General features: G+C 51.4%; 1 protein-coding gene across 4 annotated transcripts in view; it reads left to right on the forward strand.

The window, feature by feature from the left end:
* The window catches only part of numbl (NUMB like endocytic adaptor protein), a 30038-nt gene extending 4315 nt beyond the window's left edge, over positions 1-25723 (forward strand). For 2 of the 4 annotated variants that reach the window (XM_037467599.2, XM_037467606.2), the window contains exons 2-9: positions 18062-18212; positions 19383-19457; positions 19613-19687; positions 20625-20765; positions 21348-21555; positions 21706-21987; positions 23592-23771; positions 23862-25723. In XM_037467599.2, the coding sequence (XP_037323496.2) occupies positions 18087-18212; positions 19383-19457; positions 19613-19687; positions 20625-20765; positions 21348-21555; positions 21706-21987; positions 23592-23771; positions 23862-24985 (2211 nt within the window). In that variant the 5' untranslated portion in view covers positions 18062-18086 and the 3' untranslated portion in view covers positions 24986-25723. Of the gene's footprint in view, positions 1-10141; positions 10555-16991; positions 17029-18061; positions 18213-19382; positions 19458-19612; positions 19688-20624; positions 20766-21347; positions 21556-21705; positions 21988-23591; positions 23772-23861 lie in introns of those variants that run through there. The other 2 variants (XM_037467579.2, XM_037467589.2) reach the window with 2 other exon arrangements.
* The last annotated feature ends 491 nt before the right edge of the window (positions 25724-26214 follow it).

Genomic DNA, 26214 nt, shown 5'->3' on the forward strand with positions numbered 1-26214 from the left:
TTTTGCACGTTGCCATGGCGAGGGCCTACGCGGAGCATCTGACTCCAGGTGACTGTGCTCTCTCTGCCTCCATTGCTCTTTCCATCCATGTGTCGTTCACCTTTTATATTTCCCCACACTGCACTCATTGTGTTGCTGCAGCTTTTTTTGGGTGGGGGGGGGGGGAAAGAGAGTCAGATTTGCATTTGTCTCCATCTTCCTTTTGGCTCCTTCGCTTTAGTTCCGCAGCGCTCCTCGGCGTTTGGATATACCTTCCTCTCAGTCCCCCCTCTCTTCTGTTGATGGGTGGCCAGCTGTGCTCCAGATGTGGCCCACTGTCCCAGCTGTTGGCATCGTGGTGATGCGCAGGAGAGCACTGGGGAGGATGCGATGCTCTTGGAAAAACAAGGCGCTGTGTTCTCCATCGTGCACGTGAGAAAGATAAATATATTCAGATGGCCAAACAAAGGAAAATATAAAACGCAATCGCACAAAAAACGCGATGGCGCAGTAATATATTCTTCCGCGGTGTGAGATTTAAAGAACTGTCCAACAGCGTTGTAGTGAGAGCCACATACAGGCAGCAATTCTCCGTGGAGACATTATGGTGATGCCATAGGAGATAGAAATGCCATTAAGGAGTGTAAGGTCACTGAAGAGTACCACAGCCAGACTTTACTGGAAGTCCCCTTTTATGACGTTAACGGCTTGCATTCATTCACCCGCATGAGAATACGGTGAAAGAAGAAGAAGAAGACTGAGCTCTGAGAAATGTTCCGTGTTCTTCTCTCTCTGTCAAGCAATAGTTTGACATTATGAGAACAGTTAGTCCCTCTTTTTTTTTTTTTTGCAAGAACTTTTTTAAGAAGATGTAAAGCTAAAGCTAGCTATCGGTTAGCTTAGCAGGTAGCCGGAGGGAAACTGAATATGAAAATAAATCTGCCTACTAGCATCGCTAAAGTTGAGTCGTTTTCTATTTGTGTTAAGCTAAGTGCATGTAAGTAAGTGTTTGCTAAGTTGACTCCCATTGACCTTTTTAACTGGCGATATTTGACTAGATTACACAAAAATGTCCTGTACCATGGTCTCCATCTCCATCTCCATTGACATTGTTTGGAAGAAATGCATCTCCTGCTATAAAAGTTGTATTCCAGAAGAGAATTGGACGGAGCAGAGAGGAAAGATGGAGGAGGCAGACGCGTCTTGTTTCGCAGGCTGAACTGAACTAAAATGCCCCCCCCCCCAAAAAAAGAAAGGAACATGCGGTTGACGGCGTTAGCATTTAGAGTGGATTTCTCCTGTCGTGACTGCTCAGGGGAGGAAATGCTTTGTGAAAAGAGCCACATTTTGATTCATTCCAGGTCATTACACAGGAGCCATGTTGGACTATATACAGCTTGTGTCCGACCAGCAGATCGGACACACCCCGGTCAGGGGAAGTGGCGGTTGCTGCCTGCAGCCTCCCAGAGGAACAGGCCCGCCTTTGTCCGTCTGCTGCCCAGTCCGCCCAGTAAGCCCAGTAGGGACTCCGGGGTTTTGCCTGAGTTCAAGGCAGCCACCCGGAACGCCCGTAAATCAGCCGGGGGCCTGTGCGGCCGGCCCCGTCGCTCGGGTACTTCGTTTGGCGCCTTGGGGGTGGAAGCATAATCCTTCTCAGTTATCGATAAAGACGTTTACACCCGTTAGCGTTCCAGAAGACCCCCCCCCCCGCCTCACCCTCGCCTGCTGAGAAGAGCAGAGTTTAAGCTTCAAATGTGAATTTGAATAAATGCGAGTATTGCTAGAAGGTGTTTAGCTTAGCGTAGCAAAAGGTCTGTACACATAAGGATATTAAGAAAGAGGTTTAACCAGTTTTTACCAACTTGAATGATTGCACTATTTTTCAAAACTTTTTACAAAAACCCTTTTTGAGGATAGAAAACCAAAAGCATCATATTTCAAAAGCGGAAACTACTTTACAAGCATGATGAAATCTGGAATGAAGTGCTTTTTTTTTATATTGTACCGTTATGTCTTAGTGGATGAGGCTCCAACAAGCCGTGACATGGTGATCAATAGTAAGCAGCACAGAGGCTGTCCTCCCGAAGGCTGCAAAGCAAAAGCCAGATCGGACATGATTTGATGTGAGCAGGACACTACGGTTCCCCCCCCCCCCCCCCCCCCCTCGTCCTGGAGCTCCGCTCTCTGCGAAGTCAACTCGTCGCCGGCGTGAGAACCTTGTTTCGACGTTCCCTCTCCAAGCCCCCCCCCCCCCCCCCTCGAGCTACCTCGTTACGATCGCCCGTTGCTGCTTCGGAATGGAAAATAAAAGGCCGCAGGGGCGACAGTCTGCTTCCCCCCCCCCCCCTCCTGGAGAGTCCAGTTCACCAGATGTGCACCAGGGCCTCTGTTCCTGCGATCCTTCCTGCATGGGGAAAGTGTTATTGCCCCTGCGCCGCATTCCTTTTACCCCCCCCCCCACCTTTTCTCAGCTGTAGACCAGCTTTGAAGTTGTTTTTTCTTCTTCTCCTCTCTCACTGACACTCGCTCTCCACTCCTTCATCTCACATGGATTCTGTTTACTCCCTGAGCAGCACGTGAACCCCGGACACATCCAGGGGCCTCACACTCCTCCGAGGTGTGTTTTTTTTTGTGTTTGGTCAGATGACGCGTCACCCCCTCGCCTCGCCGCACTAATGCATTTTTGGTGAATGTGTGGATGTATATCAGTATCTACAAGATATTAAACAGAAGTATGCATTGTCGAAGGCAAGCAGCGACGCAGAATCCAATTAGTGTTGTTCTGCAGAAGAATCCATTCTCGTGTTTAGTTTACACAGTGCGACTTTAAAATTTGACAAAATACCTCAAATTCCATGCATTTTTCTAATGCTTAATTTGAAAAATGTCCAGATTTAAGCGCGTCTGTGTATTTGGAACAAAAGCTCCCCGCGCCTGTGAGTCGGTGCACGGCTCTGCAGTATGTAGGTCTGTGTTATCTAACGCAATCTGTCCCCCTCCGATAGTCCCACCGCTAACCCTTGAGGGTAAAGGGACTCGGGGGGGGGGGGGGGGAAGAAAGGAGAGCACAAGTTCCCTATACTGTAAAAGATCATGTATGTTGACATTGTCTCCGTGTTGTTGGGGGCGTGATGTAGAGGCAGTGATTCCTTTTTAAAAAGAGTGCAAAGAGTAAAAGCAAACAGCGCTGGCCTATATTACCCCCCCCCCCCCCTAGTTTTCCCTTTCTCCAGAGCAATCAGTGTCTCGGCTTCTCTCTCTCTCTCTGTTGTGTCGTTCTTGCCCGACGCAGCAGATTCGACACCGAAAAACAAGAAGGGGCCTGGAATCGATGACTCCCCGGGTGCACTTGATTTAGAGGCGCTCTGAATAAGCACTTCTCAAGTCATCTGCAAATGACTTCTTCTTTCTTTTATACTTCCTTGTACAAATCCGAGCTGATGGGCGCTGATCTGCTGTCAGCATGGAGGCAGATCACGATGGAGGAGGAGGAGGAGGGGGGGGCGGCGGCGAGAACATGAGTCAGCCTTTCTCCTCGAACTGTTTCGAGAATAATGACAAACACCCCCCCGCCCCGTGCACGGCCTCCTCTCGACCTGCTACGAGTCCCCGGAGGGACCAATCCAGCAGGGAACCCGTCTCTGGTTAAGAATAGCTCCACGTCTCCAGGGGGCGCTTTTGTCTCCACGCACGGCGTGATGGAGCAGAGAGAACCTCTCCTCCTGCTGCCAGATGGTTGTGTCCGTGTGAGGGTACTTCTTCTTCTTCTTCTGCATGCGGGTGAGGATTCCAGTTTTTAAGGGGGGTGGTGGAGAAGTGTGGGGAGAGGTCAGCGGAGGCTCAGCTGGTGGGGACCCCCCCCCCGCCCCCCGCCCCCCTCCCACCAGCTGCTGCCTAAAAAGAGCCCGTCAGCAGCCGGCCTGCCGGTACGTGCCGGCCCCTTCTCCTTCACTTTCTGCCCCCCCCCCCCCCCCTGCAGACTCTACCCAGCTGTTCCAAGCCCCCGCCCCCGCCCCTTTAGACCCCTTTAGACCCCTTTAGACCCCTGGGAGGAAACCTTTTTACAAAACAGGAGCAGGATCCTGAGCGCGCACACGGACGCGTGAGCACGGGTACGTTTTAACCCCGGTCGAGTCAATAATCCCATAAGTCGCGTTAAAGGTGTTTCGAGAGTGGCGGTACGCCTGTAAAGCCCCTGTTGGGGGGGGGGAGAAGCGGCCCGAGGCGGGGTGTTAATCCACCAGATGGGACTGGCCTCTGTGGGGTTTTGGTTTCCTTCTTGACGCCGTGGGCACCGGTGACCGTGCACAACCCCTTACTGGCCGTGCGCTGCTGGCTTACAGCTTCCCACCCGTCACTTCTTCCCCCTTTCGGGCCAATCATTTGCGCTGTTAGCGCCGCTGGCTACGAGTTGCCGAGACGCATTCAAAGGCCCCGCTGACCTATTTCCCTCGAAGCCATCGGCGTCATTGTGTCACGATGGACTCGAAGCGCGCTGTAAAGGTACCGTTCATGGGGGTTTTAAAGTACCGGACGCCACTCGCGCTGTAATGCCGAGTCAAGAGGAAACCGGAATTAAAGCAGTGATAAACAGTGATGGTGAGGGTTCAGCTATTCATGCTTTTCAACAGCACTGAAGACAGCACTGCTTGAAGCTGATAGTGGGCGGTATTTGGAAATAAACATTAACTATTAATGATTGGAATTTAGACTAGATAAAATAATTAATAATACTATTTGAATATTTTGAAAGCACCCTTGATATTTCTTTCTGGTCCCAGTGACTTTCTGGAGGGCAGAACGTTTTCTAACCGACACGCTTTGATGAAATCATGAGACGTATCGTCTCTCAAAGTGAGGTCATCGCATCATTCTGTGGAATCGATGATAAATTATTAAGCTCAGCGAATGCTCAACATTGATTAATGATGATGTTTTTATTGCCATTTGCCCCCCATTAAAGAAGCCAAACCTCTCGGGCCACCCAGGGTGCGCCTCTTCACCCCGGTAGCAGTGGGTGCTGGGGTGCTGCACCCTCCCCCCCCCCCCCCCCCCCCCCACCCCTCTGTTGCCATTGTTCGCTCGATGACACGGCCCACGTGCCCCCCTATTCAGCATCCTGTCGGGGGGGGCAGCAGGCCCTTTGTCCCGGCAGCCATTGTCCCAGACACACGCTTTCCATTTGACGGACACACGTGCTGTCAAAAGAGAAAAGGGTGGGGGAGGGGCCACCGCTGGCCATTATCCTCGGCGGTGAAAAGACGGGACGCGGCGGCCATCTGTGGTGCGTGTCTGTAACCTGCAGCGGCGCCGCACGCTTCTAGGGATCCCGGGCTTTTGTCTCGCCACGCTTTTCACGGGGCGTGACGCCCTATTTGGGGTGGAGGGAGCGAGGGGGGGGTGTGTCACAGAGGGCCGATGTGGTTGTGGTGAAGCTTCTGTCTCAGAGAGAAAGTGCCTGTGAGGATGTTCTCTCTCATCTCCTCTGTGTGTCAAAGTGACCATTGTTGAGCGCCGGTTTTCTAGCAGCGGCCTGAACACCAGTCCACTTGTCCCCCCCCCCCCCCTCTCTCTCCCCCGCCTTGGATGACCGAGTCAGCCTGAGAGTCCTCTGCAGTGTTAACCCCGCTTATCCTCCACATCCTCCTTTTTTTTTGATGTTCTCAGAAGTGTAGGCGAGTTTCTGGAAGTCAATGTGGGAGGTTTTTATCCAGCTGAAATGTGAGATAACTTGTGGCTGAGTGGACGTCTTGTTGTCTGCTTTCTTCCTCTCTTCTTTCTTTCCTTCTCTTTCTCAAATCCCAGCATTCCTTCCCTTCCTCTGTTTTTCTTTCCTGTCCTTCTTCCTTCTTTAATTCCTTTTTTTTTTGGTCATTTGTTTATTCCAAATGTGTCTTTTAAAAATCTCTTTCTTCTCGTTCTTTCTCTTCTCTCTTAAAAAACGTTACCTGCACACGGGGATCCAAACCTACTTAGGTTTAAATAAAAAAAAATTGCCATTTGGATTAAAATCCACCTCTTTTGGCAGAAAAGGCCTGAACTAGAGAAGAAGAAGGTTGCCGATGAGCGTCGTGGATTCCCATTGATACTCCAGATATCGGCTGTGTGTGTGTGTGTGTGTGTGTGTGTGTGTGTGTGTGTGTATCTGCCTGCATCTCTACACCAAATGTCCCTGGCCTTTGTGTCTGTATGACCAGCGGGGGGGGTGCGGGGGGGGTTTCAGTGCCGGTCGATAAGACTCGACCACCCCCGTGAAGGTCATTCGGTCTCGCCTCTCTCCACACTCCCCAAACCGCTGCAGAGAGGCCCTTTCTTTGTGTGCGTGTCACCAGATGTTGCCACAACCAGGATGGTTGCTTCGAGCAACGCGCCGCGGAGATTTGCAAATTCGAAAAGGGGGGGAGGGGTGGAGGGCGGACAGATGGTTGTCACACAGCTCGAGCGGGGAGATTGACAGACAGATGGGGAAATGGATGATAGGTGCGTTCATGCAGTGCGAGCTCTTGGCCGTAAAAGGGGGGGGGGGGGGGGGGGGGGGGGGCAAAATAAAAAAATGAAAACATTTAAAGACAAAAGAGGCAATTTTGTACCATTTACATCAACATTTAGTCAATTTCAAATTGTGAGCTTTTTAGGAATACAGACAGACAGACAGACGGACGTTTTAAATTGCAATCTGACAGAGAGGGACTGGGCAGATGTTAAAAGCTTTAAAAGCCTTGTTGATCTCGGCTAATAATAAGATGCATGAATGCGTGACTCTGGGTTCACAGCAGGAAGGCAAACACCCGTTGATGTGTCTGTGTGGCGAAATCTTTTCCTGTCTGGGCATATCGGACAGGGAGTTCAGAGGTCAAAGGTCACAGAAGAGGGAACTGGATGTTGACAATACACAACATGAATGAACACAGGACAGTGTCACACTCCTACTGTCCAGCAGGGGCGCTGTTGCGCTTTGGCTTCTAGCTCCTCTTTCCTTTCCTTTCCTTTGCTCTTTTCTCCTCTCCTCTCCTCCCTTTGAGCACCATCCACCAATCTGTGGGTTGCACATGTCAATTCGATTATAAGTTTCAATGTAATTGTTATGTACATTAATACATAACCTTTATTTATGAATTACAATAGATTGGTGTGTTGTGTTACTAGCTTGTTGATTATTGTCACTATGAAACAAAGCATGAGGCTGAACCAGGAAGGTTTACAGATATCTGTAAAATAGAATGAAATAGTCAAAAGCAGGGGATCACTGTTAATAAAATGCTGTGCACTTCTCTTATGGAGACGGCTCCGTTGCCACAGTGTTAACACGGAGTGTAAAGCCTGTGGCCTCAGCCCCCTTTTTGCAAAACTTATTAAAAAGTTGCCTCCGGGCCGCTCGAAAATGACGTCCCCCCCCCCCCCCCCCCCCCCCCCGAGAACCGGCCGACACCCAGCTGGTGTTTCCTCCTAGAAGGTTCTTACGTCCCACTCCTCCATCTCCTCTCGACTAAGGAAGAGATCACTGAGGAGGAGGGGGGCTCACTGTCCGTCCTCTCTCTCCTCCTCTGATCCCATCACAATAAAACAAGTGTGTGTGTGTGTGTGTGTGTGTGTGTGTGTGTGTGTGTGTGTGTGCGCTCATGCTTCCTCTGCCTTTCTGCCTCTGTCTCTATTTTCATTCATGTTGACACTCTTTGTCCAAATCTCCCTTCCTACTTTCCTTCCTTCCTTCACCCTCTTCCTCTCCCCTCTCTCCCCCCCCCCCCACACCACTGGTTGCCATGGGATCCGGTTGCCACGCAGCAGCCGCAGTGGTCTACACACGCCGTGTATGCGTGTCCGCCGTAGCGTGACGGAGTTGAGATGAAGTGAGAGAGAAAAAGAGAGAGAGAGAGTTGAGTTAAAATGTGAGATTTACTGCAATGGGGTTGGACACACTAAGCCCCCCCCCCCCACACACACACACACACATACACGTCAAGAGTTTTGATCATGGGTGGGGTGGTGGAGGTTTGTGTCTCACACACTCCTCCGTCATTTTGCAGTAGGGGGGGGGGGGGGAGGGGGGTCCTTGCAAGTCAAGAAAATCTTTTCGAGTTTTTCGAGTTTAACATTTAGCATTTTTGTATAAGTGTAGCCAAATTTATTTGCTAATGATGCATGATGCAATTATGATTATATGTAAATCTGTAGAAGAAATGCCTCCTCTTCCAGGACCGTACAGGCTGTCATTAAGCAAATCTGTGAGTCTAATTGAGATTAATTAATTGATTAACTAGGACCAAGAGATAAGAAACAAAGGAGGAAGATACGGTCAAATGAGAGGTTCAGACGGAGATGATTTGATCAAATGTATTTGTGTCTAAAGTATGAACCGGGATGTGAAATCTTAATCTTAAACTCAAGCTTAAGTAAACCAACGTGTGGTTTCATCTGCACTCGTTTGTTGCCTCACAAAAACCACGTGTGACGTGAAGTCCGTCAGCGGTTCAGAGACTTTATTTAAGCCTATAATATGTTTGTGGTTTTTAAACTTTTTGGTGATCGGCCGATGTTGGGATTTGAGTTTAATAAGTGGGTTTTGCATCAGTTAAACTCTAAACATCTCCTCCTATCATTACACGGTCTGTGAACACACACACACACATTCTACTATGGAGGGTTTGGGTAGATGCCTGACAGCATGTGGTTTGTTGGAGGAAGTTATGTCATAGAAAAGTGTGCGGTTGGTTTTTAATTTCCTCTGTTGGCTCAGTGCCAGAAAAGAAAACAAGGAAACGCAAGACCTTTTGCTTCTTGTGAACCTGACCATGCCGAGACAGAATAATCTTTGTTATGCATCATTGTGTAGCTTAACGTGTTGGGTATTGTTTGTAAACTGTTGAGAAAGACCCAATGGAATTAACTCCACTTGGATTTGTATATTGTCAGATTTGAGGTACAAAGCTTCCTAATGTCATGCAGGATTGTTATATTGCAAAATTCAAATCGAAGGTGACTTTATGAATAAAGTCTACGGCTTTAGTCCCCCCCCCCCCCCTAAATGTATATATTTGCTATGCACATACTATACATCAACAGGCTCGTGTTAGTGATTTAGAGAACGTGTCACATGACACCCACAGCACTAGACGAGAGAACATCGCCTGCACCTTCCTCTGATTAGTTCACAATGCGGCGCCTTTGTCTTCTTCTGTGTTTGTTTTTGTCTCTGCTTATTTTTAGATTCCTTTTCTGTCTCACCCTCCTCTTCTCTCCCAGAGGAGGAGGAGGAGGAGGAGGAGGAGGTTGGTTAACAATGTGAAGGACGATCGAAAGCAGATGAGAAACGAGGAGCTCTTTCTTCGCTTGTTGCTTCATCTCAAACTCGGACCCCGCGTGTAGAGAAGAAGAAGAAGAAGAAGCCGCTGTTGTTTGTGAACGTTTTATCCGCGCAGCGTGTTGTGAGGAGACATTCAGACAATAATATAATAGCAAATAATAATAATAAATAACCTCAAGGGCGCCAGAGGACGTTTGGGCCCCTCTCGGCCTCCGTCGTTGATCCTGGGCTCAGGAGGACGACCTGGCTTCATGGGATGTGTGAGAATGGATCAGAATCACGGGGGCGCAATGTCTCTGGGTGCTTTTTGGTGCAATGTGTGATTCATTTCATGCTAAACCCAACCAGGGAGGGAGGGAGAGAGGGAGGAAGAGAGAAGGCGGACGGGTGATAGAAGAACCAGCCTCGACTCGGGAGGTCGCTGTTTGGGCCTCACGGGGAAGTTGATTCTTTTTTTTTACCTTTGCTGCCTCACTTCTGTGCTTATTTGAAATCACAGAGTTTACTTTGAAAAGATGAAAAGATGTAGCTCTACTCAAGTGGTGGAATGTACTAGAAGGGTGGAGTACTTTTTAAAAAACAAATCTTTTTATCATGTTCCATCCATGATGAGCAGTAAACCCAAAGACCAATCAGAACAATCGGGGCCAAAATGATGAGCATCTGAGTCATTGATTCACGTTGGGATGCAAACAGAATTCCAACAAAGCTAAAAGAAATGTTTTAGAAGAAGACAACACCCCCCCCCCCCCCCCCCTCGTGCACTCCGGACCAGTGCGCCCATAGCAAAAAAAGAAAAGTGTGTCACCAGCAGCCCCCTCCCTCCTCCCTCCTCCCTCTCTCCCTCTCTTTCTATCCACCCACTCCCGTGTCTTTCCACCAGGATTTGGTGCATCAAACATTGATTTGTCTTTTATTTTTAGCGCCCGGCCGCGAGCGAGCGTGCGCGCGAGCGTGCGCCCACACACACACACGCGCGCTCGTGCACGTTTTGTGTGCATCTGCGCAGCAGACACGTGGGCAGCTGGACTCTTGTTTGGGTGCTTCGCGAATGCGGTCAGCGCTCCTTTCGCTCCCCCCCCCCCCGGAGTTAATCCCCGAAGAAGAGGTGTGGTTCTCCTCTTCTCGCCCTCCTTTGCGTCACCTCGCTCCTCCTCCTCCTCCTCCTCCTCCTCTTGTAGGGGCTCTGTTTCCTCTCGCCTCCTCTCCTCTGCAGTCCTCCCTGGGTGGGAGATGAGGTCTTGTGGCGAGATGGGGGAGGCCATCGAGCTCAGGTGAGTCTGACGCGGTGAAAAGGGGGGGGGGGGTGAGCCGCGCGTGCGTCCCGTCTATTGGTTACCTGGGAGTGTTTTGGTTTCAAACTGGGTCGACTGTACTGTACTGTACCCCCCCCCCCCCCCCCTCTGGTTGTGTCCATGTGTGAGTCTGTGCAGGTCTGCAGGAGGGACTTCTGTCTGTGATGGGACCAAACTGTGGTTGGTTTTATTTTCATCCCAGTTCTTCCCTTCCAGGGTCCAACGGGCTCACAGCAGCTCACAGGCAGCATTAGCCCCCATGTGGAAGAGATTAAAACGCGCTACTTTGATACCCAACGTCTATTGCTCACATGTTTAGGTGAGCATGCGTGGTCCACCTGCCCGAAACGTTTGCGTTTGCAGGTCCTCGTTGGGCCGCTTGTTCCTTCTTTCTTTCTCTTTTTTTGCCCTCGCGATTAGATAATCGAGAAGAGAGTGTGTGTGTGTGTGTGTGTGTGTTGCCAGAGTGAACAAAGTGTGAGGACACTGCGGAAGGAAGACAGACAGACAGACAGACGCAGGACGGAGACGTGACAGCAGGGAGAAGATGATAGAGGAGAGGGGGGGGGGGGGACGCTGAGGGAAAGTAATGGAGGAGTTTCTATGGTCACATGGCCTGGTAGAACATCAGGAGTGACTTTCAGAGATTTGTGCAATGATAGTGGAAGTTTTTTAGTTGTTGTGAGTGCCATCACACCCCCGGGGGGGGCGGGGCTGATCGGCACCGGTCTAGACTGACAGCGGGGAACACAAAGTGGGAACACGCCATGACATTCTGATACTGGAGCGTATCGACTCGACTGCTCCACTTCACGCCTCGCTGCACTGTGCTTAGATTAGCTAACGCACACACACACACACACACACATTCTACACTTGGGCACTTGTGTATGCATGCAAACGGACATGCTCTGGACCCACGCGGCGTGCACACGTGGATGCATGTTCAGGGACACGCAGTCACAAACACGCACACAACTGCGTCCTCCGGTCCGTGTCCTCTCGGCCTGCGTTGTCCAAGGGCAGTGGGGTGGGGGGGGGGGATATTGTTGTTAATCTTCCTCTCTATTCAATACACACACACACACACACACACAGGTATGAGCTCATTCAAGCATGTACAGACTTTTGTGCAAAAACACAACGCATTTTATGATGTGTACCCTGAAAAGCTAAGATTTATTTTTCCTACAAGGACTACGAGTTTCCATGCTAAAACACACACACACACACACACACACACAGACACACACACACACAGACAGTGCTCTCCAGGCTTAACTCGGGTGGGGTGGAGCAGCATCAGCAGCAGGCGTGGAAGGGACACAGCTGGGGAATGATAAGCCTGGAGTAAAACGATAATAGGTGTGGGTGATCTGAGTGTGTGTCTCTCCCGGTGTTGTCGAGATGACAGAGCGTGTGTGTGTGTGTGTCACTGCCCCGGATCAGAGCTAACGAAATTTACCCCGGGACAAAATTGCATTTGCAGAAAAAAGACCGGGGGAAGCAGATCATTTTAATTACAGCACGTTTACCCAGAATCCTCCAGACTGACCTCCTCGCACCCCCCCCCCCCCCCCCCCCATTCGGCTCGCTGTACGAATTGTATGTGCCCGTGTGGGGAAAAATTAGGGCAGCGGGTGTGCTTTTGCGTGTCGGTGTGTGAGTGTCATAGCCACAGTCTGCTCAGGGACCCTGGATCCGTCCCCCTTCAGGTCTCATTCAAAGTGCTTTCCTCACAGTTTGCTTCTGATGTCTCAACTTTGTCTATTTTTTATGCCTCATTTTCGGGGCTTGGTGTTTAACGATTTTCTGCGTTCCACCACGATTGACTCACCAACGCCCCGCTTCGTCTTTGACACGTGGTTTTAATATTACAAATATTTCCGATCATTTTAAATGAATGTGTTTGAGAGGGGATCCGGCTAAACTGTTAGCATGTCGTTAGCCGGTGTCATTGTCTGCAGGTTGGGTCACCTGTTCGCCCAGTGCATGGTCCACCTGTTACTGTGATTGATGCACGGGACCCCCAGTTGTGTACTGCAGCCTGGGTCAAAGCGGTCCACACACACACACACCCACACACACACAGACTATGATTATAGTGGGACAGCCACCCTGCTCAGAACCCTAACCCTTGAAAGATCACATTGTGGTTCCTCACATGAAAGTCAAAAGGAAGGTTTTCCTGTTGCCGGTGAGCTTTTCGATGTGTCATTTATTTTTCTGGCAATGGAGGGAGACGCGGGCAGCGAGTGTTCTCTTCTATTCTAGACACATTCTGCTCACGCTTAGGGAACAACAACCCTCCCCACTGCAGGGAATCCACCGCAAGAGCACCGAGTTGACTTTAGAAATTGTGCGTTTCAAACGGATGAATCACTGAAGGACATAGCAGCGTTTTTATATGATGTCGTATAAAGTGTTGACCTCTGCTGCATTCAAAATGACTGGATTCTCCATTGCTTCTAAATTTCCAAGACAGAGGGAAACATGAACCGACACACACACACACACCTTTTTATGGACTGGATGTTCTTTATGGTGTGTGTGTGTGTGAAGAAGGAGAAACAGAGACAATAGTCTCAGTAGGTGCCAGGCTCTCTCTCTCTCTCTCACACTCTTAATGTTGACAAAAAAAAGACCTCCACTGATGCCATTCAGCTTGTTTCCCTCCTCGCTGATAGAAACGCTTCATAATCCTCCTGCAGCTCTCTGCAGATCCGTCTCTTTATGGGATTTAAATACATTTGGGGGCGTGGTTTCCAGGGATACGCTCGCATGCAGTCCTGCTTCCAGTGAGAGAAGAACGTTGATATTAAATCCACTTCCAGCACATTGAATCAACGAGGAGAAAAATCAAATTAACAACAGCTCTGAAACTTTATGAAAATGTAACTCAACATCACAACAAGGCTCAACAACAACGACAACATATTCTTCCCTTTTAGACGTTGTTTTGACGATGCTGTTGTTGTGCCGAGCTGAGCCCACATCGAGCCGGGAGCCTTTTAACTGCAGACATTTTGTTGGCAATTGCAAGTAGTCTTAAATCTCTGAACAGCTCGGTCAAAATGGGTTTTAAATTGCGTGATCATGTTAAAGCTATTCAGTGCTACAAAGCTTTTCTTTTCAAGTAGCGGAGCTTTTGTCTTGAAGAGAGACACCAGTCTGCCGCCGTGATGACTAAACGCTATAAAGCCGATGTCCTCTGCCAATAATACAGTTGTGTCTCTTTCCACCCTGAATTATTCATGTGTGTTACATGAAAATTGTCCTCCGTCCTGTCCTCTCGGGCCTCGGTCAGGGGGACACCAGCAGCGCCCCGGTGTTCCTCTGCTGCGTCACGCCACTCTAATTATTATTTATTTATTTATTTTTAAATCACAGACACAGACCACCTGCCACTTGTTGTGTGTCGATGTGAGGCAGAAGGAGGGAGGAAGAGACTTGGATGATGGTGACGGTCTGTGTCCCTATCCGGGTCACTCAGTGGCACAGTTACAGTCTGCAGGGGCCCGAAAACTGGGTCAGATTTCTGTGTGTGTGTGTGTGTGTGTGTGTGTGTGTGTGTGTGTGTGTGTGTCAGCACAATGTGCTTGTGTGTTTTCCATTTCATTCTTTTTACTGCATATTGCCTAATATTAGCTCAGGGATGAATCACCCTTAGAGCGACATTTAAGGCTGGTTGTAAAACCAAACTTGTGTGTGTGTGTGTGTATGGGACTGCACAGGCTTTTTTTTTAAATGTCTGCAACGGGGCGAGTATGAAAGATGATCCATCGTTAAGTTACTGAAGCTGAGGAACATAGTCAACAAATTACAGGAAATAAATGTGAAGGTCACTGTGTTACTGACGTCTAATTAACTGATCGATGAATGATTATGAAGCACAGGGGGGGGGGGGGGGGCAAACCTTTATGAATAGTGCTTCATTACAGAGTTGTATCACGTGTGATGTCATTTATAATTGATGATGGACAGTGGGTCGGATTCTAATAACAGGAAGAATGACACAAGGCCTTCTTGAAACATACTCAGGCTCACGCCATCCTTTGCTCACAAAGTCACAGCCTGAAAGGGAGAGGAGGAGAGAGAGGGACAGCGTGTCCATATAAAGTAGTCAGCTCAGTGACTAAGCCAAGACAATCCCCTGCGCACACACACACACACACACTTCCTTTCCCCAGAGCTCCACACACACACACAGCTTACCGTAATGTGAGGTGGGCAATGACTCAGTGTGTGTGTGTGTGTGTGTGTGTGTGTGTGTGTGAGTGAAATCACTCTCTGGACGAGCCGTCTTGCCAGCATCTGTGTGAGGGAGGAGTGTGTCCCGTTTTCGCCAAAAGCTCTGAGCCGCTGTTGAACGCAGAACAGCTGGATCAGGGAGGAGCACTGTGTGTGTGTGTGTGTGTGTGTGTGTGTGTGTGTGTGTGTGTGTGTGTGTGTGTGTGTGTGTGTGTGTGTGTGTGTGTGTGTGTGTGTGTGTGTGTGTGTGTGTGTGTGTGTGTGTGTGTGTGTGTGTGTGTGTGTGTGTGCATGGTTCGTGTGCGAATGAGAGGGAGAGTGCCAAACATATCAATCAGACTCACATCTGTGGAGCACCAAACACAGCTGGACGCACGTGAGTTCATGCAGTCTTAACAAGGATTATGTGGAGGGAATACAGAGGTCAACACACACACACACACACACAAATGCAGTATGACAACATCATTTATTTAGTTTCATCCCAGTAAATGAACTGTTTTACTGAAGCACATTGTTAAGGACGCACGTACCGACCTGCAGTTAAAATAGCGACTTAACAAGCCGGAGCAAAACTGTTGACATGTTTCCCGGAGCGTTCCGATTGGTCCGTGTGAACGCCATGTCCTCGCCGGCCCCCCGCTGCCGCGCCCGTATTTCGCCGAGGTCAACCCGGGTGAGCTGATTATTTTGAAGTGTGTGACTTTCGCAGTTTGCCCCCCCCCCCCCCCTCACCACGACGCGTGCCAGGTGGCGCCCCTAGGGCCTCCTGTTTGTGTAGTCTGCGCTCAAGTGCTCATGAGTTTTGGCGAGAATATACATCGATCTTGATGCTTTCCCTCCTCGTCTGCCGCCCCCCCCCCCCCCCCCCCCGCGCATGTGTGTATTTAATTTCGGTACACGTGGCCATATGTGTTGTGTTTTTGGAATAAATGTCTCTTTCCCCCCGTCAAAGCAACACTTTCACGTTTTGGGGAATTGCGAGCCTTTGAAGTTTGATGCGTAGCTACGGAGATTAGCATGTTAGCTTAGCATTAAAGGCGAGCTACGTCAGAGATGTATGTACATAGGGATGCGTGGTGTGTGTCGTGTAATATAAGAGTCTTGAATACGATTTGCGGGTTGGATACCGGTGTTAACGGTGCACACGAGCCACTTAGCATAATTAGCGTAGCATAATTGTAGAGGGACATTTGCATAAATGCCTCCTTGTAAATTGAAGTGGAGGTGAATGCTTTCCACGGAGGCTCTAAGCCCCGTTAATCCATACGGTTACTGTTTAAAACAGTGGTTACAGAGGCTTCCCTCTCGAGGCTCCATTGTTGAGGGTGACGTGGGACGTCTTTCATCCTTTTACAAGGACTCAATGAAGAGTTCAGGCTCTGAGCTTCCAGTGGACACACAAACATGGAATCTCACGTGAAAGACCGCGTATCACGCCTGGCCTAAAAAGGATGTTTGTCCTCTTTCTTCTTATCCTTATGTTTTTTTTTTTTTTTTTTGCCAGTTAAACATTTCGGGTCAAAGCACGCAACCCCCATGCATTTCCATGTAATGAGAACGCGTCGTTCCTTCGGGCCTCCCACTTCTTCCAGTCAGTTTTCTCCTTTTCCCGTCAGCCGCCTCACATCCCGCCGCTCATCGGGTTTCTCTTCGCTCGCTGCCCCCCCCCCCCCCCCTCCTGCTTTCATAATCCATATTAGTGTGGTTACCGGGCATCTTGTCGTCCCCCACCCCCCCTTCACTATAACACAGCCCTCCACCTCCGTGGTGTCGGGTATCACACACACACACACACACACGCACCTGCTGCCAGCCAGGTGCCAGTCAGGTGGCGCTCTGCCCAGAAATGACTGGATCAAGCATCAACATGTGCGGAGCTGCAGAGCGTGTGCGTGTGCGTGTGAGTGTGTGTGTGTGTGTGTGTGTGTGTTTGGAAGAGGTTGCGTGTCTCAGATGCCAGGAATAAGTGAAGCCACTAGAGCTTCATGTGAATTCATCGAATGTGTGTGTGTGAGACCCACGGGAACGTCTGACTGCCTTTGGCATCCATTACCAGTGACGTAGCAGTGATTATGAGAAGTGGTGTGTGTGTGTGTGTGTGTGTGTGTATATATGTGCTTGTAAACTCTATGTGGCGGAGCAGAGAAGACTGTGTGTTTTCACGGGGGCCACTATGCCGATTCATCGGCCAACCAGACGGTAAGAAAACAATAGAGGTTCACTTTTAACAGACATTGCCCTTTGCCCTTCATTTAACTGTAATTACAATCCTTTTAAAAGTGCAGAACATGTGGAGAGACGCAACAGAGGGGAAAAAGTCAAATTCAAAAGGCACGAGCAGTTAATTCTTCTTCTTCTTCTCGATAGAAATGTAAATAGAAAAAACAAATGGGGTGCACACGATGGGAGACATTTCATCGTACTCCGCAGCCTCTGCTGAGGGTCGATGTGACTGCACGAGGAATGTTTACAGTAATTATCATCTTTAAGCAGATCATGTTTCGATGGCGTCACGTTTCATTGTGCGTACGAAATTAGCATCGGCAAACAGGCCAGCGGGCTGAATGGTCTAATTAAGCAGCGCAGGGAGGAGTGTGTGTGTGTGTGTGAATGAATGAGTGTGTGTGTGTGTGTCGATCAGCATTCGCTCGGCGTCCCCGTTGTTTCTTGGCGAGATGATGGTGCTTTGTGTTCATCGGCGCTAACCTTCTACCCGTGTGACGCGGATCAGTGGAGCGCCGTGGCGGGGGGGTGAAACGCACCCCACCCCCACTCACGCATCACCTCTGATGAAAGGCATTTACTCTTCTATTGTGTTACTGGATTTGGTGTGTTAAAATTACAGGGATAACTTGCAACACTTCAGGCCCCTGGTTCCAAAAAAACTAGTCGACAAACCATCACAACCTAATTCACCCATTCATGAATAGCGAGAAGTATGAATGTGTGCTCGGATGGAACATTTTTTGTGTAAAACAGCTACACATTTGATCATGTGGGTATTAAATATTTGAAAATGTACACTAAACTAGCTTTTCATAGCGTGTTCTATGTTCTATGAAGGAGGCTACGGTTTAGCGGCGCGATACGAAAAGTCAGGCGCCCCCATGTGGCCCAAAGGTGTACTGCGAGACGCGAATCCCACACAATGATGTTGTTATCCAAGCATGTGGAAGTGAGCGGATCACTGATTCTACGCCCCCCCCCCCCCCCCCCCGCCCTGTGTCCACAGCACCAGGGAGCACGTGACCCCGGAGATGAACAAGCTTCGTCAGAGCCTGAGGAGGAAGAAGCCCACCTACGTGCCCGAGGCCAGCAGGCCGCACCAGTGGCAGGCGGACGAGGAGGCGGTACGGAAGGGCAAATGTAACTTCCCCGTGCGGGTGAGTGTCTCCTCCCCAGGGGGGGGGGGGGGGGGGAATATTTCTTACCACCGACTCACGACTCGCGTGATAAACACTATAATTCTGCTTGTGACGGGAGACTATTGGGAAAATGGATGGGGAACACAATATATTTAACACAACTCATGTCGGCGCTTCCTGTTCAAGGACGTTCAGAAATAAAAGGGTGCAGTAGATCCTCATTTATTCAGCACTTTATCCTTGAAAACCCAAAGAATCTTCTTCTGCACAAAGCCGCATACAGGTAGGTGTCTTATTTAAAAACAAACAGGTCACATGTCAAAGTCTTGTAGCCTCATGCCCATTAGATTTTTATATTAGTAGGATTTAAAAAGCAATTCTCCTAATACAAACGCAATTAAAGTGTCAACCTGCTATTAGCCCGAGACGAATGCTCCATGTGAAATGAGTGCAAGTAGGAGGCATTATGGGATGGCCCAGTTCACCGATAACCAGCGCGAGCAGGTGAGCGCCGCCGCGTGGGAGATGGAGGCCAGACGAGGAGGGGTGAGCTGCAGGTTAAAGACGCCGCAGGAAAATGACCGGGTGAGGGGTGAGGACGCCGGGGGGGGGGGGGGGCATTTTGAGCTATGAAAGAGAGGTGTAGAAGTGGATGAAAGCTGACGGGGGACGCGTATCATTCAGTGATCACACAAAGCCGGGCCGACCCGAGGTGATGACTGACGCCTGCTGTTTAACGCCGCGAGTATCACGTGGATTACACCGATGTCCCGTCTGCCTGGAAGCAGAGACCTTTTCTGGATGTCTGCAGAGATGAACGTTCCACGTGAAACCATCCACCAAACTGACGGTTGATAAGAACCTGCTGACGCTGCGATTCGTGCAGTTTATAAAAAAACGAAAACAACTTCTCCTGCCCGACCTCCTCGTCAGCTCTCATTAATTCTGGTTTGTTTTAAACCTTCCAGCTGTGTTTAAATAACTCTCACAGACCCATTGTTTACAACAGGTATTTTCAGTTTAAAAAAAAAAAGAACCCAGTGGCCTCTGACTGGAGCTTTGATTGCGTCTCTGTGGGCCTCAACGCTGCGGAGACACCAAAAAGGGGGTTTGCGGGGCTATAAAGGATCAACGTTCCCTCGTCTGCACGCGTTAAAAGCTCTGCTCTTGTTTTTCTTTTCCCCGCAGTACCTGGGGCTGGTGGAGGTGGAGGAGTCCAGAGGGATGCACGTGTGCGAGGACGCGGTGAAGAAGCTGAAAGTTGTAAGTGCATAAGCGCCGTTAAAAAAAAGCGCCTTTTCGCGAGCCGCTCCATCGCCGTCGATCGGGGGCGAAAACATCTGGCGGGATGCATTTAGGGTCGAGACTTGAGTTTTGACCGGTTTGCTCCGCTGTCGCCCGCCCTTTTGCCCCTCCAGAGCGGGAAGAAGACGGTGAAGGCCGTGCTGTGGGTCTCAGCGGATGGACTCAGGGTGGTGGATGAAAAAACCAAGGTGAGCAGACAGCTTGTTCCATCATGTCCTCTCAGGGAGGTGTGTGTGTGTGTGTGTGTCGTCCTCAGATCGGAGCTCACACATGTGACTCGTGGCTTCTTGCTGATGGTGCAGAGTGGGGGAGGGAAGCTCACGCAAACACACACACACACTCACACACACACACTTGAGTGTCTGGCGGCCATTGAGGCCACCGACAGACAGAGCGCAGATTGAGTCTCTGTTGAAATCCGAGCAGAATGAAGAGGAGCACAGAATAGAGGAGAGGCCGATGCTTTTTTTAAAAATCTTTAGAGAGCACAAACGTGACCCCCCCCCCCCCCCCCCCCCCCCCCCATATAAGAGCAACATTTATAGAAAGCATATGAAAACACGAAGGAGCGTATAATGTTTTTTTCATACGAACCAATAATAAAGTAGGATGAGACGCACCGATGTTCCTCCTCTCGGCGACGTCTTCAGCCCGCTCTGAAGATTTCCATGACCTCGTCAAAACCCCAAACACAAAGAGGCACACAACAACTCGCTGACCTTTCACCTCGGTCACCAGCACCCCCTCCCCCTCCCCCCCCCCACTCCCTAATTGGCCCACAATGAATGCGCCGCTTTTCTTCCCTCTCTTTTCTCCTCGTTGTCACGTCCTCGTCCTCTCGCTTCCTCTCTCCTCGTACTCCCCTCTTTGTTTTTTTTTCGGGAGGACGCTGCAGGAGAGGAAGGAAGTGCGTGGACGAGTTTGCCCCCCCCCCCCCCCCTCCCCCCTTCCCTCCCCTCCCCCCTCCCACCCCTCGTACACGGAGAAAGAGAAGGGGCCCCTCTTAGTTTCCTCTGTAGTGACTCCGGACGCCTTTTTATAAGAAGGAGGGCAAGTGGTGGAAACAAAAGGGGGGTTCGGTGTCATGAACCATCGAGTCTGAATCTCTCTCCCCCTTCGGGTCAGGACCTCATCGTGGACCAGACCATCGAGAAGGTTTCGTTCTGCGCCCCCGACCGCAACTACGACAAGGCCTTCTCCTACATCTGCCGAGACGGCACGACCAGGCGGTGGATGTGCCACTGCTTCATGGCTCTCAAAGACTCGGTGAGAAGACTCTATGCTTCTTGGTCCATCCTGTGGTGATCACGGGATGCTCAAGGGATTATGGGTAATGGTGTTTATGGCTACTAAGAAAACGGAACTATGGGGAATAAAATGAATGGCAACAGTGAGTGATTCTCACAGATTTCAATGGGATTGAATTTGTGGTTTCACTTCTATTTAAAATCAGAAGCTGAACTAGTGACATAAATGAGACAATTACACGTTGACTGTTAAACCGGTGATTTACAATCAAATGAACACATATTTTTAGTTTCTGGACAAAAACGTTCTGTATCTCTAGTGGTCCCTTCATACAAAACGTTATGAACGTTATTCACACAGGTGAATGAAAACAATCATGAGGTTCCCCCCCCCCCCCCCCCCACCCCTCCCTGTCTCTATCTGCACCCCACCCTGCATATTCCCCCAAACAAACCGTCTCTTCCCCCGGCCGCCATGGCGTTCTACGAAGAGAGGGGGGGGGAGGGGCAAAGAAGTGTCATTGCGCTGAGGAGAGATTTCGGGGGTTGATGCCCCCCCCATGAATGCGTTGAGTTGATTTGAACTTGGCGCCTCCCTCCAGGGGAGAGGCTGAGCCACGCGGTCGGCTGCGCCTTCGCCGCCTGTCTGGAGCGGAAGCAGCGGCGGGAGAAGGAGTGCGGCGTGACGGCGTCCTTCGACGCCAGCCGCACCTCGTTTGTGCGCGAGGGCTCCTTCCGCTCCAACCCGTCCTGCCAGCAGAGCGGCGCCGGCGAGAGGGACGACAGGCTGCTGCAGGAGCAGAAGAAAGGTGGGTTTCAAAGTGCACACACCCAGGTGGGAGTCTGTTAAATGTCAAAGGTCGAGCGCCTTCCCGAAGGGGAACGGCATCCGTAGATCACGCACAAGGAGTGATGGGGCCAAATGAAATGACCCGCTGGACCCGCTTCCCTCCTCCCAGAACCACCTCCCGCCATCCCGGCCCTGCCTCCCGGCGCCGCCTCCCCGCCCGAGGGGGCGGCGGCGGCGGCGGCGTCCCCCATGGAGCGGCCGGAGCCCGGCGGGCCTCACGCCATCCCGCGGCGCCACGCGCCCATCGAGCAGCTGGTGCGCCAGGGCTCGTTCCGGGGATTCCCGGCGCTCAGCCAGAAGAACTCTCCCTTCAAGAGGCAGCTGTCGCTGCGCCTCAACGACCTGCCGTCCACGCTGCAGCGCAAGACCGACTTCCAGGACAAGAACCCCGGTGAGTCCAGACGCCCCCCCCCCCCCCCCGGGAGTTAGACCCAGCAATGCAAGAAAAAGAAGGGAAGGAAAGGATTCCATTTTGGACAAATTAGAGGAGGCTTTTTTAAATTCATTTGATTAAAGTTTTATATCATTTTCACTCGTGAGTTTTAGATTCAGGTTCAAACTAGTACGCGTTTTTCTTACTGGGCGGGTGGGTCGTCAGGATTCATTTGGATAAAAATGTTTCAATTCAAGTGGAAAAGCCAAAGAGCAACATTTAGACAATTATGGGACGATTCTGCTGGACATTTAAAAGCATTTTTACTCAAATCAATCTGATCTTATGAGGCTGCCCTTGTTTCTAGAGGTGATCCATCCACGTTTATTCATGCTTGATGTCGAAATTCCTCTCCAGGTTTGCACAGGTTCTACTTTGCAAACTCAACTCCTCAAATTGTTATTTGGTTTACAGCGAAGTCGGGGGAACATTACTGCAGCCTGTATTCGCAGAATCGAGCTGCCGTGGACCTCGCGAAACACGTTATTACCCCTCCGACTCTCACATGACGACTGGTACAATAAAAGGTCAAACAGCAGTTATGTGAAGTGCTGCTCCAGCTCCCTTTCACTAAGGACAGTTAATAATTCCTGACTTACCCCTCAGAGATGCGCGCACACACACACACACACACACACACACACACGGACACGCCCCCTCAGCGTGGTGTCACAGGATCAGCAGCAGCAGCTGATTACAGTCATCAGGATCCAGCTCTCCCTCCTCTGCACTCTTATTCTTTTCACTCTCCCGTGACGGTTAAAGTGTACATCTATATGCTTTATAGATGTACACACACGCACTCTGCCTCCCATGTGACTCTCACACAATGCGTGAATCAATTTGTGCGCTCGATCAGCTGTCCCGGGCTCCACGACCCTGCGACGGCTTCTGAACCCTACGGGACATTGACAGGAATAAAGAAAGGGGGGGCGGATCACAGGCTCGGCGTCTGCAGAACGAAAAACATGCATTCAATCCGAGCAGAAACCACAATGTCATCAAAAATGTAATCGTGCAACTGTGTGTTTCTGTTTATGGCGGCTGGGTGCAGCGTGGGGGAGGGAGGGAGGGAGGGAGGGGGGAGGCGAGGCGAGGGAGAGACAGAATTCCTGCTGTCTCTGAGGCCTTTGTTGTGAAGGGAGGGACCCTGGGACGAGGAACGGGGGTTTATCATCGTTTATTTGTTTCGTTGTATCTGCGCTCTGGGAAATAAAAGGTTTAAAAGCCGTTTTCCAAACCCAAAGTCAGACGGGATCATCATGCTCCCTAATCCCTCGCCAGTTAAATCCGTTAAAGATGCTTGGATAACGTGGATAAGCTAACCCAAATTCACCTCTGTCTGAGGTGTCTTCAAAGCACAGGACATGGTATGAATTATTTCATATTGAGTAAGGAGGTCGAGGTGAGCGCACGTTTCTCTCAGGGAATCTTTTGAGGTCACATCTTCTGGCCTTTGGTTTCTTTGATGCTAACTGTGTCTGGTAAACTAATGATTGTTCCTCAATCCTCTCCCCCCCCCCCCCCCCCCCCTCTGTTTGTCCCTTTCTTGCTGGTACCAGAGATGGACCTGGGTTTGCCTTGTGAGGGAGACTGTAGCATCAACGCCCTGTGCAGCCAGATCAACAACTCCTTCACCCACCCATCGGACGAGCTCTACTCCAACCCTTCTTTGCCGGCAAATGGCCCCCCAACCTGCAATGTGCCCCCTGCCCTGCCCCCACCACCGGGACCTATGCAGGGTAAGAAAGAGGGGGAGGGCTTCACGTGGAGCACGATCAGGACGGAATGCAGCGACGGTCTAAAACCTTAAACCTTTATATTTCCTCCAGGGACTTCTTCCTGGGTGCAGCCGGAGCCTCCGCTCCACTCTCCTCCCCCCGTTTCCGTGGCGATGCAGATGCAGATGCAGATACAGATGCAGAGCGGACACAGGCGCACGCCCTCCGAGGCGGAGAAGTGGCTGGAGGAGGTCTCGAAGGCCGTCAAGGCTCAACAGACCCCTCCCCCGGGCCCCCCCATCCCCATCATCCCCGGACCACCCTCCGTGGCGAGTCAGGCCGCCGCGCCGGCCGCCTCGCTGCCCGCTGCCCCCGTGCCCCTCGGCGCCCTGTCGAAACCACTCCTGCCGGGCCCCTGCGGCCTCTCCAGCCAGCCGCTGATGCCCCTCCCGCCCATGTCGATATCGTCGGTTCCCCTGATACCCGGCCCCCCGGTGTCAGGCCCCCCTATGTCCCTACCGTCCATGTCCATTCCCACCATGTCCGGTCCCAGCATGACCGGGGCCTCCATGATGCAGTCCTCGCTGCCCGGACACCCGGGTTCCCTCCCAAACTCCATGCAGCCCTTCCCTCTGGCGTTCGACGCCGCGGCGGCGGCTCCTGGGGGGATGCTCGGCAGCCAAGCGGTCCAGCCGGCATTCGTGCACATGCAGACCTACATGCCAGGGCTGGCCAGCAGCATGACGTATCCCAGCGCCAGCGTGCCCGTGGTGGGCATCACGCCATCGCAGATGGTGGCGAACGCCTTCTGCACCGCCACGGGCTCATCCGTGGCAGGGGGGGGACCCAAAGTCGGCGGGCTCGGCGCGGTCGGGCAGCACCACTCTTACCCGGCGGCACCCGGGTCAGCCGGGCACCCCGGCGGGTTTTCCACGCCGCCATTCTCTCCCACGCCGCCGCTGTCGGCGGCCATCAACGGCCTCCCCCCTCACAGCAGCGCCATGATGGCCCTCCAGAACGGGACCAGTAGCATCGGCGGCGCCTGGCCGCCGGAGGGCAGCCAGCTGACGGCTCCGGCAGGCGGCGTTTCCCAGGACGACGATCGCTTTGAGGCCAAGTGGGCGGCACTGGAGGCCAAACCCCAGCAGCCCGGGAGCAGGGCGCTGCCCGCCGCCGCGGCGGCGGCCAACCCATTTTCCAACAATCTTCAGAAGACTTTTGAGATTGAGCTTTGAGCCGGCGTTGGCCTCCCCGGAGCCCTGGAGGTGAAGCCCCCCCCCCCCCCGCGGGGGGCTGTGTGCAGGCGTCTGACCTGTGGTTGCCTAGCGACTCGCCACGAGCTCCCATGGGGGTGCGTGTTGAAACGAACTCCGTTGCTTAATTTACACCCCCACGAGAGCTTTGAGGGGGAGTCAGCGGGTTGCTGGGCAGCCGTCGGGGGGGGGGGGGGGGGGTCAGGTGTTCAGCTCAAACGGACTCGACGGGATGGATTTTCTTTCGACTCTCTCTCCTCTGCTTCCACTTGCTTTACTTCACTTGCTGCGAGTCCCTGGATGTACTGTATGCGACCCCCCCCCTCCCCACCCCCCCTCCCTGAGGACGTTGTGGGGGACACATAACCCTTTCTTTAAAAGGGGACTCGGATGCATTCCGTGCCCCATGAGAACTTCGTCAGAAGACGTGCAGAGAAGCGGAGAAGCGGGCTGGATGACGATCAGAGTTCGGATTCCCCCGAAAGGACCGGATTCCACCAACCCGACAGAACTCACTCACTAATAGTAGAGATTTATGGCCAAATTATTTTATTTATTGTACTTTATTTTTAACATAAAAATCACTTTTTTTTTAAACCGAGTTATTTTAAATTCCAAGTATTTATTTAGTTTGAACGTCAAGGATGTGGGAATCCGTCAGGTAGAAGCAAAGCATTGTGGGAAACTCTAACGGGAACCAAAAAGACCCCCCCCCCCCCCCCCCCCCCCCCCCCCCACAGCAGTGTGTCGCTGGACATGTGCGACTGTAAGTGTACATAGCGGCATGTTTCTCTTGGCCCTCACGCTGCTGGGGAACGGGGCCCATTCCACCCCCCCCACCCCCCCCCCCCCCCCGCCCCCCCATCATCTCCGGACAAGTCAGTCACAACACGGTGCTGTGGAACTCTGATGCCTTTGAATCACGGGCCCTGGTCCCAGCGCGGGGGGGAGGGGGGGGGGGTAGAACGGCGAATGAAAAGAGATGCGAGAGATGATTGAGATGTTTTTAAGGATATCGGACGGGGGGGGGAGGAGAAAGGGTGGAGTAGCGGGGGAGGGAAACTAGAGGAGGGATGACCTGTAAGTGAGGACAGGATGGGGGAGTCACACCTTTCAAAGAAAGGAGGCAAAGGAAGTTTGAAGAAAGTGAAAAAAAAAGAAGGCTGAAGACACAGAGACACGTTCACCTCAAAACATCCTATTTTTAAACA

This window comes from Pungitius pungitius, chromosome 3, assembly GCF_949316345.1.
Source record: "Pungitius pungitius chromosome 3, fPunPun2.1, whole genome shotgun sequence".
Lineage (NCBI taxonomy): Eukaryota > Metazoa > Chordata > Actinopteri > Perciformes > Gasterosteidae > Pungitius > Pungitius pungitius.